The 13,123-nt window shown below is 33.7% G+C and overlaps 1 protein-coding gene across 1 annotated transcript; it reads right to left on the minus strand.

Moving 5' to 3' along the window:
* Positions 1 to 5,168: 5,168 nt before the first annotated feature.
* LOC116013962 (probable mediator of RNA polymerase II transcription subunit 26c) lies at positions 5,169 to 8,138 on the minus strand. Its single transcript, XM_031253933.1, has 9 exons — positions 7,428 to 8,138; positions 7,271 to 7,339; positions 7,107 to 7,189; positions 6,861 to 6,931; positions 6,688 to 6,746; positions 6,548 to 6,581; positions 6,323 to 6,450; positions 5,699 to 5,786; positions 5,169 to 5,587 (listed from the first exon to the last, which is right to left on the minus strand). Exons 1-9 carry the CDS (start codon positions 7,836 to 7,838, stop codon positions 5,478 to 5,480), a joined length of 1,053 nt encoding a protein of 350 aa, XP_031109793.1. The 5' UTR covers positions 7,839 to 8,138; the 3' UTR covers positions 5,169 to 5,477.
* Between the last annotated feature and the right edge of the window lie 4,985 nt (positions 8,139 to 13,123).

A 13,123-nucleotide genomic window follows, 5' to 3' on the forward strand; every position in this document is an offset into this window, starting at 1 on the left:
AACTGTCGCAATGCCACGTCGTCTCTTTAGAGCCGCCACCACTACAACATCCTTGGCCAAACTCCTGGACCATCATGACCTTTCCCTTACTCATCTGCTCTACCGTAGGCCCGTCACGTTGCTTACTCCCCAATAGCACCAACCAGGGGTCTCCAATCGCACTAGGACCTCAGCTCAACCCAGCTCGCAAGCCTGCACCATACGGATATTGCTTCATCGGGACCGTAGACTCCCTTGTCTTTAAACAAAACCGACGAGAATACCCAAGGAATCCACAAAAGAAACAGAAAGTATGGAGACGTTCATACTTAAAGTTTACCCATGACCAAGACTTGTCTCTCTTAAGTAACTTCATGTGACGCTTGATCGGCTTATCCACAGGATAGAGACACGAATGCGATAGAAAATGCGCCACAGGTCTGATCTATCATCACACTTCACAAAGGTTCCAATGAAATTTCCAATTTGTTCAAGAATCACACCTGTGGTATATCCCACCGGTAAGTCATAGAGCTGCACCCACATATCAACCTTATCCAATGTAGCAAGTCCCGGAAATTTCCCCATGCCAATTTGCTTGCAGACTAACGTACTATTGTCGAAAGACTAAGGCCCTTCATCCAGGACTCTTTCCATGTCAGACTTATGGAAAAAGACAAACGAGAACAGATTGGGTTTGATCTCATCAGCAATCTGCACACCACGTACCGGTTGCCAAACAGGCGCCATAACCTATTGCATGTGCTCCTTCTTAACCAGCTTGGTAGTAAGGAACCTGCTAACCAGCATCTATGTTTCTATATCCCTAGTATCAGCAACCTCAACATATGCCTCAGTCGGCATTAGGCCAACCTCTTCCTCCTCCTCCAAACTAATTTCAGCGCACCCCGATACCAGCCCAGCCACCGTGTCACCGATGTTCGAACCAGGCGCCATGTTGTGTTGAAACAAAGAGAAAACAGACCAAACATACACCCAGAGAAATTGCGAAGACGTAGAAAAACCAAGAAAATCCTAGAAAGGGAAGGAGAAACCCTAGAACGACTAGGGAAGAAAACACACGTTTCACCGCTCAATGCATATAGGGTGGTGGATATATAAATAAATACGGACAATAAAAATATTGATATTCTTTTTTTAATAACATTGATTTTTCGGCTTTGCACAAGAGTTTAACCCAAGTCCTAAACCCAAATCCTCAATGTTCAAGACAAGAAGCAAACACCCACCATGCTACTTATTGCTACTAAAAACAAGTTTTAAGTGAAACGTCTTAGCTACTAGATCAATGCTTTGGGGTTTGATACTCTTTATATAAAGAGTGGTGTTTTTTTTTTTCAAAAGTTTTCAATCTAATTTGCAATATCTTCCATCCTTTGATTCCCGCACCCTAAAATTACGGAGGAAATTATCAAAATGTATTGTTACTTTAAGATTTAAATAAAATAGATAAATTTAAGGTTAAAAAATACACATAACATACATATAGGATGTCACATAAAACGCTCAGTTGTTATGTCATGGACCTAGGTCTACTTCGCAAGATGAACTCAGGTCCAAAACGGCATCATTTTACTTCAAAACGACGCCGTCTGAATTTAAAAAGAAAAAAAAATCACTTCCTTCCTTGCCGTTAACTTGTCGTTTGTCTTCAGAATTCGTTGCTCTATATTCATAATTTTTGAATTTTATATTCACAATTTTAGAACTCTATGTTCACAATTTTAGATCTCAATATACAAAATTACATAACGACACTGTTATTTCAAACGCGTGTTTTGATCTTGAGTCCATCTTGCAAGATGGACCCGGATCATAGCATAATTTGCCTAAAATGCTACATCAATAATAGAAGGTGAATAATATTCGTCAATATTAATTTTAAGTTTGCGAAACACAATTTCAAATACTAAATCATTCCTGAATCAAGGCCAATGGGCATATTTCTTGATCATCCTCCAAGGGTCGTAGCTCAGGAGATAAAGTTTTATATTTCTGAAATATCACCCAAAAAATAAAGAGAAATTCATCTCATTGGTTAATATACAAGTAGAATCGAGTTAATATCCAATTTAGCTCTCGACTATAGTATTTTTTTAGATTTAGTCTTAAAGGACTTTTTGTGCTTAATTAGGTCATTGACTTTAATAATTTTACTCAATTGAGTCATCTATTAAGATAGCTTAGTAATATCCAATTTAGTCATTGACTATAGTAATTTTTACCCAAGATAGTCTTTGACTATAGTGGTTTACCCAATTTACTTGTCGTCTATAGTAATTTTTCTATATATAGTCCTTAATTCTAACAACTAAAGACTCACTTAGGTAAAACTATCAAAGTCAATGACTTAATTAAAGCACAGAAAGTCATTTAAGACTAAATCGAGAAAAACTATTATTTTGAAAAAAATCACCATAATCGAGAATTAACTTAGGTATTAATTATCAAACACCTTGTGGTCTAGTGGTACGAAGTGACTTTTCTAAATAGAAGGTAAAATAGATTCGAATCTCTACTGAGAATGGTATTAATTTTTTGTGTTTTCTACTTTTACGAAAATTGTTATTACATTATTATTGTGGAAAATTTAGTAAACCGGTGTGGACCTATTCTCTATGGATGTAAAGAAAGAAACGCGAAATTAGGGGAATTTTTGTTTAGCAAAAGAAGCCAAATCATATACGACAAAGTCTGAGTTTGTTTTATGGCATTCACATTCACGCCACGCCTACAAAGCAAGCACTCAAAAATCCGCAATGTCTCAATTATGAGTCTAAAAGATGTCCAAACTCAGTCAATGAATCCATAGAGTCTCCATCATAAAATTATTATCTTTTTGTGCTCCGCGCCCATAACTTCCTTCTAAATTCTATTTCTATTTCATGTTTTGTTTGTACATGTCAATGCCATTTTTCATTCATTTTACACTCAAATTAATTCATTCACACTCCTAAGTCCTAAGTTTTAATACAAATATCATTTCATTCTCAAAAAAAAAAAAAAAAAAGAAAAAGAAAATACAAATAGCATTTCCTTTACTACTTTGGGACTTTTTCTTTTCCTCTTCTTCCTTCTCTTGCATGAGTTTATTCTCAATTTTTTTAATAACTGTTTTTAAAAGATAATGTACCCACCTTTTATTTTCTCTATTATTGTGTTTTCCTCTCGTTAGTTTCATGAGCTTTTTTCCTCCGTTACTTTCACGAGCTTTTCATTTACATAGCATAAATCGTTTAGTTTAGTTTCGACAAGTGTTCTTATCCTGGGCGAGCAAAAAAGAATGATGACGAAGACCCAGATCTTTGATGAAGCTTTAAGCTCCCTGATGGAACATAGCTTCATAGTTATAAAACAGTTGCGATTCAAGTTTTCTATAGCATAGTTAGAAAAGTTGTTTCTATGTCTGACTGTAAGGAATGGTTTACCATTTCATTGATCATTGATGTAAAGTTTTATGTTATGAATTAATGGAATAGCTACGTTTACCTTAAAAAAAAAGAGATAATGTACTCATTTTCATATGTTAATACAATAATATTTAGACTTAGTTCTATTCTTTGTTCTAGATTTATAGGTGGCAGTTCATTATTAGTTTTTATTTTTCAAAACATCCCTTTTGGTCCTAATATTATTATGGCATAACTATTTTTTTTGTTATCCGTCAACAAAATGATTAAAATGTCATTAAATACAAGTTGATTTTTTAATACAAAATGGGTTGACTCGCTATTTTTTTTTTAAAAAAAATTCATAATTGAAGACCTAAATGTATTTGTAATTTACTGAATTTAAATGATTTTATTGATGGAGGACAAAAAAATTGTCATACCATGATAATACTAGGACCAAAAACTGAATTAACTCATAATATTTATATGACAAAATTTTTTGGACCATGAATACAATGTACATTTGTAATGAAAAAATACTATATGAACTCCACTTTTTACTCTCAAGTCTCAACTTCTACTCCCTCTTACAAATCCTTGATGTAGAAACTTTTCTTGAGACCCACATAATGAAAATATTATCCTTGTTTGTCATGTGAGTAAAAGTAAGGAAGTAAAATTTAAAAGTACATGTAGACTCATTTTTAATATATAAAAAGTACGATGTACATTATTTGTGTACTACATGTACATTATTTGATAGTATACAAAATAATGTATTTTAGTACTTATATAATGTTCTTATAGTGCTCAAATTATGTACCTTTTATTAATACAAAGTACATTTTAATTTTAAATATAATAAAAGTACATTATTCGTATACTAAATGTAAATTATTTGATAATATGCAAAATAATGTACTTAAGTACTTTCAATACTTTTTCAAAAAAAAAAAAAAGTATTTTCAATACTCAAATAATGTATTTTTCATGAATACAAAAGTATATATTTAATATACTAAAAGTACATTATTTGTGTACTGAACTTATATTATTTGATAGTATTTTCAGTATGTATAATACTTTATGTTGTAATCCATGCAATTACGACTCTATTTATATAGTAATCTCAGTATGTTTGTAACAAGATCTAGTTAGAATTTTCATCTTAATCTTAATTTGTTTGTAATATACTAATATGATCTAATTAGAATATACCAATTACCATCTTATCATTGTATTACAAATAATGGCCGACTATTTGAATGATTTGCACTGCTTTTACTTTTACATTTCTCCAAATTTTTTCTCTATTTTATGTGTTCTTTTTCCCAAATATATAAGTAAATAAATTCCCTATTTTCTTCCATTCAATTTTTATTTCTCAAAAAAATTATCCAATTAATAAATACAACCTTGTATTTTGTAGGTCCCCAAAATCCCCAAATCAACTACGGAGTACATTACACTAAAAATTAATTTGAGAAAGCTAAACTGGTCAAGTTATTAAAGCATATACAAAATGAGTTTGAGATCAGACCCAAAAAAAATATTTAATTTATTGAAAATATCATATTTATCGCAAAAACTTATATCAAACTTACAAGAACGGTAATACTTTTTAGCCAAATAAAAGTATTACATTTTTAATTAAAATAAAAATATTATGTCTTAAATGAAATAGTCTCTATATTTATTAAGTTTATAATATTTCCATCTTAATTTTTATAAACAATTTAAGTTATAATATAAAGTGTTAGAATTCTATAACGGGGCTTAACCATCCAAAAAATGCTGTTATTTAACTCGTCTGTCCGACAACACTCGTACTAAGCCTGCAAGCAAGAATAACTTCAGCAATTCATCCAACACCAAGAGTAAATAAACTTCATATAATAAAGATGAATAAAAATGCAGGCCTATGTGCTTTTAGTGTAATGTAGGTAGCAAAGGAAAAACAAATGCAGTAACAGCGATTTTCCCACTTTTGGTAAAATCCCGTTATCACAAACGTGAGCCGTAGACCGTCGTAACAATAAAAGCAGAGAGTATTTATTTGTACACTCAAACAGCCCTTCCAACAAATCAGCGATGATGCCTTCCCTGAAAGCCGCCTTTATTCTTGGCAAAGAAGGCGTTTTTCGGTTTTGGAATCTCATGAATGTCCATCACTTGTATTGTCCTTTGCTTTTTAGCTTCACAAAGCAAGCAATACACAACAAAGAAACAACCCCCCGGTCAATCAATAGCAAGATGGGACGAAAGGTAAAGCAAGTCTACTAGATTCCAAAGCAGTAAAACCAAACCATTTTGTGCTTCTTGGTAGTTCTCCTGAAGCCTCCTCCTTGCTGAATTTAGCTTCTCCATATCCATCACTGATTCCCTCGGTGGCCTCTGCAAAAACCCACCTCAAGTTATCAAAAACATTCCATCTCATACATTATGCATGCAAAGTTGTGTTCAATCTTCATCTAGAAGTAAAAGACAAATGCTTACTACTATCCTGAGCCATGGAACCTATTATAGAGCTGGGGACCAATTAAGCAACTATAATCTTGACTTAGAACAAAAAATTGCTCTAATCAATCAAATAGATTGATTTGACAACTGCATAAGACCACTATCGCATTACACTTCCTATATTAGTTTAACTAGAAGATAGCACAAGAACCTGTACCACAATCAGTCACAGCAATTGGATTAATATGACCATATGTTAGTGACCAACTAAGATATATCACCAATCCTACATTTGAAAATCCATCATTAAATCCTCAAACCCCAGCCCCTTTGAAGCTCCAGTTCCATGCAATTGACAGCATGTACTTTCAAATCTCCCCCTAACATAACTGACTGCATCTTATGATTTAAGAATCTATGTTAGGCCAAATGCTTTGCAACTATGTGGATGAGAATGAATGAGCATATACGCTTGGGGGAGGAGCTGAAGCAGGCTTAGGAGCAGATTGAAGTGGTCTGGGAGGTGCCTCATTCCGAGGAACTGATTTTGGCTTCTGCTCTGGTTCTGAGTTATTCCGGTCTGAGCTTGAACTCCCATCTAAAAAACAAAAAAAGTACAAAACAAGTTGATCAAAATTGAAAAGTATATTAAAAGTAATTGGTGAACCAGAATGTGATTCCATCTTGATGCTTACTTCTAGGATTTGGAGAATACCCGAAATCAGGTACCTGCAAAGACCATATAACCACTTTAGACCTTCAAAGTTTGAACTTTCCAACTTTAGTTTTTTGGACTTTAAAAAAAGAAATTAGCAATTTGATTTAGAGCATTAACCTGGTGATGACCATTGTGCTGATTTTTATGTAAGTTCTGCTGGGGTGAGTCTCCATCAGCTGTTGCCACCAAATCCATTAGTTACAAATTATGGTTATCATCATCATCAATACACAATTTGAGCATAAACTATAGAAATTAAAGTGGTGCTAAAACTACTTGTGGAACAATACCAATGAGATTAGAAGATGCTTGTTCAGGTTGGTTGAGCCTAACCCATTCATCTACAGTTTCTTTCCATTTTCTGCAAAGGAACAAAAAAATAATATGTGCAGTTAATACAAACCAAAACTTCATGAAATACGTGTTCAAGACTCAGAAGCAAGACAGTTGAACCACTCATCAACTGCTTCATTCCCAAAAATAAACCAAAACACATTTTTTGTTTACAATTCTTTTTTGGTCAGTGAAATTCAAACCTGACTAGCTGCTTCACCAATCTCCTAACTTCATTTGATGGATTCTTCCTCAATCGATTCACATGCCTTCCAATATCAGTATCCTAACCAAAATCAATTAAAAAGTTTGATATATCAATTCAAGTAATCATCGAGAAAATTTATATTTATTTTTTTAAACTCACCTTCAGAGCTTGAAATGTAATATCCATATCTTCAAGGTTTTGCAGCAGCTCAATCACAGATTCTTCAGGCTATTAATCCCAAAAATAACACTTTTTAAGTTTAGTACGAAAACCAAACAAATTCTAAAAACATTAAATTTAAAGAAAAATAATAAACCTGTTCTGGATCTTCAAGCTGCTCTTTGATTCTGAGAATTTTGGTCTGCTCATCGTCGAACAAGCCTCCATACGGATCAGCCTCTTCTTCTTCTTCATCTTCGCCTTCTTCCCGTTCATTATCATCATGACGGTGATGATTAGACTCGGGACTGGAAGGACTCTTACTGATGTCCCTCTCGATATTGGTAACGCTATTGTAATTCGCAACGCCGTTGGGCGCAAAGTGACCGTTGACTACGTCGTTGCAGTTGCGGCAGCGATTGGAATACAACTTCTCGACGATTCCGTCGCGCCGATCCTTCAATTCCTCGGCGCAGTCCACGGACGCCACCTCAATCGCCGCCTCTATCAGCGTCCACACATCCGTTTTCGATTTCGACAGAATCAACCGGAGCTCATCCCCGTCCATGCTTGACCAAATCCGTTGGTTAATTTTTGTTTTCACCGAATTCTCTCAACAGCAACAACAGAAAAAACAAGATGAAAGGATTGCGCGGTTACGTCACCAGATCTGAGACTTCATGGGAGAGGCGTCATGCGATCTACAGAACGACGCCGTACTGATCCCCTTGTCGGAACTCCGAGTTATTATTATTGTCCAGAGACACTGAACCGACGAGAAGGTGGGGTGGGAGGGGAGGGGAGGGGAGGGGAGAGCTTTTAAGACTGGGATTTGGAGTTATTTTCGTTTTTACCTGATGGAGTATGCTGGGCTGGCAAATTTGAAGAGAAGGGTATCTCCTGGAATAACACCTTCTTTTATTCTCTCTTTTGACTCTCCTTTTCTTCTTTTTTTCTTTTTCCTATTTTTCGATATTAAAAAAAAGGTTACTCGGTAATACTTAATTTAGTTATTGTGATTTTTTTATTTAATTTTAAATATTTTTGTGTATTTAATTAGGTTATCAAGTATTATGATTTTAGCTAAGGATTTTGTGGTCTAGTGGCATCAAACTCTTGTCTTAGTGGAGGGTGGTGGGTTCGAGTCTCAGTGGAGTCCATCCTATTGTGCTTCAATAGGTTGAGAATTTAATAATATGTTCATTTCGTTAATATTCAATTTAGTCCTGAATTATAATAATTTTGTCAAAATTAATGATTTTATAAAATATGATGATTTTATCATATTTAATAATCTGTTCATTTCGTTAATATTCAATTTGATTTTATCATATTTAATAATCTGTTCATTTCGTTAATATTCAATTTAGTCCTGAATTATAATAATTTTGTCAAAATTAATTTTCGATTATAATGATTTTATCCATTTAGTCATCGATCATAGTACTTGTTTTCTCGAATTAGTTCTTGATTCTAGCAGAAGAAGACTATCAAAGTCGATGACCTAATTAAGCATTAAAATTCGTTTAGGATTCAATTGAGAAAAATTATTATAATAAAAAACTAAATTGGATATTAACCCAAAAAAAATTATTTTTGTAATTTATATGGGTGAGCTGTGAAGCAGAAGGCTGAGAAGGGGGAATGAAGTTGCTGACGACGATGATCTCCTTTCTTTCTCTCACTAAAAGGGGTTTTGTCATTGAGTTTGGGATGAGGGGAGAGAATATGGACAGGGAGGGTAGATTTGGGAATTTACCTAAAGAAAGTTGCATACTCCGAATCCCGAATCCACGATCCCGCTTGTACGCGGGAATCCGGGATATATGCTTATCCCCCATTGGTAAAGCCCAAGCTGCACGCTTATTGGGATGGGCCGAATAGTAGTCTGCTGGGCCCATAAACGTTACCTTGTCCAATGAATTAAGGGACCACACTACAATCGTCAAATTATTGTGTGGCCCACACAGCTGTGTGGACCAAAAATAAAAAGTACATTATTTTCATACTGAAGGTACATTATTTTTGTACTGTAGATACATTATTTGACAGTATATATCAAATAATGTACCTTCAGTACAAAAATAATGTATCATAAAATAATGTACCTACAGTATAAAAATAATGTACTTTCAGTACAAAATAATGTACTTTTTAATTTTGGTCCACACAGCTGTGTGGACCATACTATTAAATGATGTACATTTAGTATAAAAATAATGTACATTCAATATAAAAATAATGTAAATTCAATATAAAAATAATGTACATTTTTGTTATGATCCACACAACACTAGGTGGACCATGGTACACATAATAATTTGCCCACTACAACTCAGCAAATTATGCTATGGACCCGACACCCATGTCTATATTTACAATTTTAGAACTCTATTTTCACTATTTTAGAACTCTATATTCACAATTTTATATCTTAATATCACTGTTGCAAAAATCCCGCCAAGGCGACGATTAATGTCTAGGAGCTAGGCGCCAATCGACCGCCTAGCGTATCACCTTAAATGGTGTTCTAGGCGGCTGACCAGCTAGGCGACCGCCTAGGCCGCTTAGGCGCTGACCGCATAGGCCTCCTAGGCACCGGCTAAGTCGCCTACTCGGACAATTAACTATTGTTCTTTTTTTAATGGGTTATTTCACTCAAAACTACATCGTTTTGAGCAAAATAACCCTAAATTATACAAACTCTAGATTTTTTTANTGTGTGGACCATACTATTAAATGATGTACATTTAGTATAAAAATAATGTACATTCAATATAAAAATAATGTAAATTCAATATAAAAATAATGTATTTCTTATTTTTGGTCCACACAGCTGTGTGGACCAAAAATAAGAAATACATTATTTTTATATTGAATGTACATTATTTTTATATTGAATGTACATTATTTTTATACTAAATTTACATTATTTAATAGTATGGTCCACACAGCTGTGTGGACCATACTATTAAATGATGTACATTTAGTATAAAAATAATGTACATTCAATATAAAAATAATGTAAATTCAATATAAAAATAATGTACATTTTTGTTATGATCCACACAACACTAGGTGGACCATGGTACACATAATAATTTGCCCACTACAACTCAGCAAATTATGCTATGGACCCGACACCCATGTCTATATTTACAATTTTAGAACTCTATTTTCACTATTTTAGAACTCTATATTCACAATTTTATATCTTAATATCACTGTTGCAAAAATCCCGCCAAGGCGACGATTAATGTCTAGGAGCTAGGCGCCAATCGACCGCCTAGCGTATCACCTTAAATGGTGTTCTAGGCGGCTGACCAGCTAGGCGACCGCCTAGGCCGCTTAGGCGCTGACCGCATAGGCCTCCTAGGCACCGGCTAAGTCGCCTACTCGGACAATTAACTATTGTTCTTTTTTTAATGGGTTATTTCACTCAAAACTACATCGTTTTGAGCAAAATAACCCTAAATTATACAAACTCTAGATTTTTTTAATTAATATTTAATAGTTTAGTATTAACTATTAAATATTATATGATTTATAATTATTAGTCTTTAAAAAATTGAAAATACTTAAACAAATTTTTATAAAATAAAAAATAAAATAAAAAAATACTCAGGCGCCTGGGCGCCGATTAATCCCCGCCTAGGTGTCCTAGACGCTAGTCGCTCCACGAGCGCCAAAGGAACGCCTAGCGATTTTTTCAACCATGCTTAATATACAAAATTACATTACTCAATATTCATAATTTTGTTATATAGATTCAAAAATTGTATTATATTGTTGAATATAGAGTTATGAAATTGCGAATATAGAGTTATGAAATTGTGAATATAGAATTCTAAAATTGTGAACATAGACCGAGGTCTACCTTTCAAAGTGGACCCGGTCATAGCATAACAACTGCTACAACTCACCCTACTACAAAGCCTATATATATATATATATATATATATATATATATATATATATATATATATATATATATATATATATATAATCTACAAACTTAAATAAAAGCCAATAAAGTTAGGTCTCTAACGGGAACTAAAAAAAATGTTGGTTTAATTGTTTTATTAAATGAATGGTTTTTATTTTGATTTAGTATTTTTTTAATTATTTTTTCTACTTAACCTTTATTATATCATTTATTTTTCTAAAATACCCTTGCATTCCGTTAGTGTAAACATTAGTAACTGAATATTCTGTTAATTATTTATTATTCTTAATTTACTCATTGATTATCATAAGAGCATCCATAGTAGTAGTTTATTCATGGTTTTTTAGAAAAAAATGTCAACATGGCAAGAGAGAGAAGGCAAAATTAACTTATACAAAACAAAGGTTTATTTCCAAAAAGTGAGCCCCACACAACATTTATTCCAGCCTTGCACGCCGTGCGTGGCTGTCACTCATGCGCCCTGGGCACGTCAGGCGTGCCTGAAAAAGCCTTTATTATTATTATTATTATTATTATTATTATTATAAATTAGATTTGTTTTGTTTTTTTCCTCGCCTCTCATTTTTCTTTCCTAATTACACTTACAAAAAACTCTTCAAAAACCACAAAAAAAAAAAAAAAACCCTACTATTAAGGATGCTCTAAGGAAGGTTTTAGGTTCGAACCCCATCGCAATCAAAATTGAGATAATTGTTAAAACATATGTTATGAATATGTTAGTTTGTATTAAAAAATACAATATAAAATTTAACATGAACTTTGGTTAATTAATTAGAATCACACATTGGACATTGATTAAATGATACAGGTAATTTGCAGTACATATTCAACACAGATGAGAAACTATCCCTATTATCATTGTCTTTTAGGGAAAGGAGGATTTTGTCATGTTTTTTAAGGTGCACTGCGCCAATGCACTAAATTTGCAATGAAGCACATCAAGGGACAAGATTAAATCAAGAATTCATTTTTGGTGGAAGTGGCAACAAGAGAAAGCATGGATCACGTTAATTAATAGGGTTTTGTGTTGCAAAAATTATGTTTGGATTCTATCCAGTGAGGGTATGATAAGACTCCGAGATACCCTTATTTCAGACACATTTTAGGGTGTTTTATCGCGTCTATAGCATCCTTATTTGGTAAATTATGTGCGTAAATGCTTGAAAATCACTAACTGATGCACAAAAGCTACTTTTAGCTTAAAAGAAGTAAAACAGGAGCCCCAGGAGCAAATAGGACCAAAAGATGAGCTTAAAGAGCGAACCAGGCAAGAGCGGAGCCCCGGAGGACCAAACTGGAAGGCCACACGCGTGTGAGCAGGCGTGAAAACTTTCCAGAAGCTTCCCACGCACGCTCACACGCGTGTGAGAGGCGTGGAGACGGTGATGCGCGAATTTCAACTAGGGTTGTCATTTCGGAGACTATTTAAACCCCTTTGATGAATTTCCAGAGGAGGTTCCCAGAAAATTAGTTTTCCCTTTTCTTAGTTTTTCTTTTGGAGAACTTTCTCCATTTTTTCTTAGTTTTTTAGATTAGATCAATCTCCAATGTAGAAGACAACAAGCTTGGATTGAAGATCTTCTTCTCTCTAGGTGATCTCTATTTCATTTCTATAATTTTAGCTATCTTGTTCTTGGATTAAATTAGCTTTTGCTTGCATTTCATATTATGAGTAGCTAATTTAGTCTAGGGATTTGAATTGTGTGATTGAATATTGCTTTTGTGATGATCTTATTTCTATATCTTGGATCTATGAGTTTGTGTTGATGGATTATCTATTCTTGTCTTTTGATTGTTGTTTTGATGAGATCTTGTTTGGATTTGGCCAATCTAGATGAGAGATTGAGCTCTTGACTCTTTCATGTCTTTGATTAGAGTTAGGATTT

The sequence above is a fragment of the Ipomoea triloba genome, chromosome 3, assembly GCF_003576645.1.
Source record: "Ipomoea triloba cultivar NCNSP0323 chromosome 3, ASM357664v1".
In the NCBI taxonomy this organism is placed as follows: Eukaryota; Viridiplantae; Streptophyta; class Magnoliopsida; order Solanales; family Convolvulaceae; genus Ipomoea; species Ipomoea triloba.

Excerpts from the sequence above, each read along its gene's own strand:
- LOC116013962 (XM_031253933.1), bottom strand. The coding sequence starts at position 7,838 with ATGGACGGGGATGAGCTCCGGTTGATTCTGTCGAAATCGAAAACGGAT. Across the intron at positions 6,747-6,860 it reads AGCATCTTCTAATCTCATTG|CTGATGGAGACTCACCCCAG; the intron begins GTATTGTTCCAC and ends TGGTGGCAACAG. Across the intron at positions 5,787-6,322 it reads CTTCAGCTCCTCCCCCAAGC|AGGCCACCGAGGGAATCAGT; the intron begins GTATATGCTCAT and ends GGGTTTTTGCAG.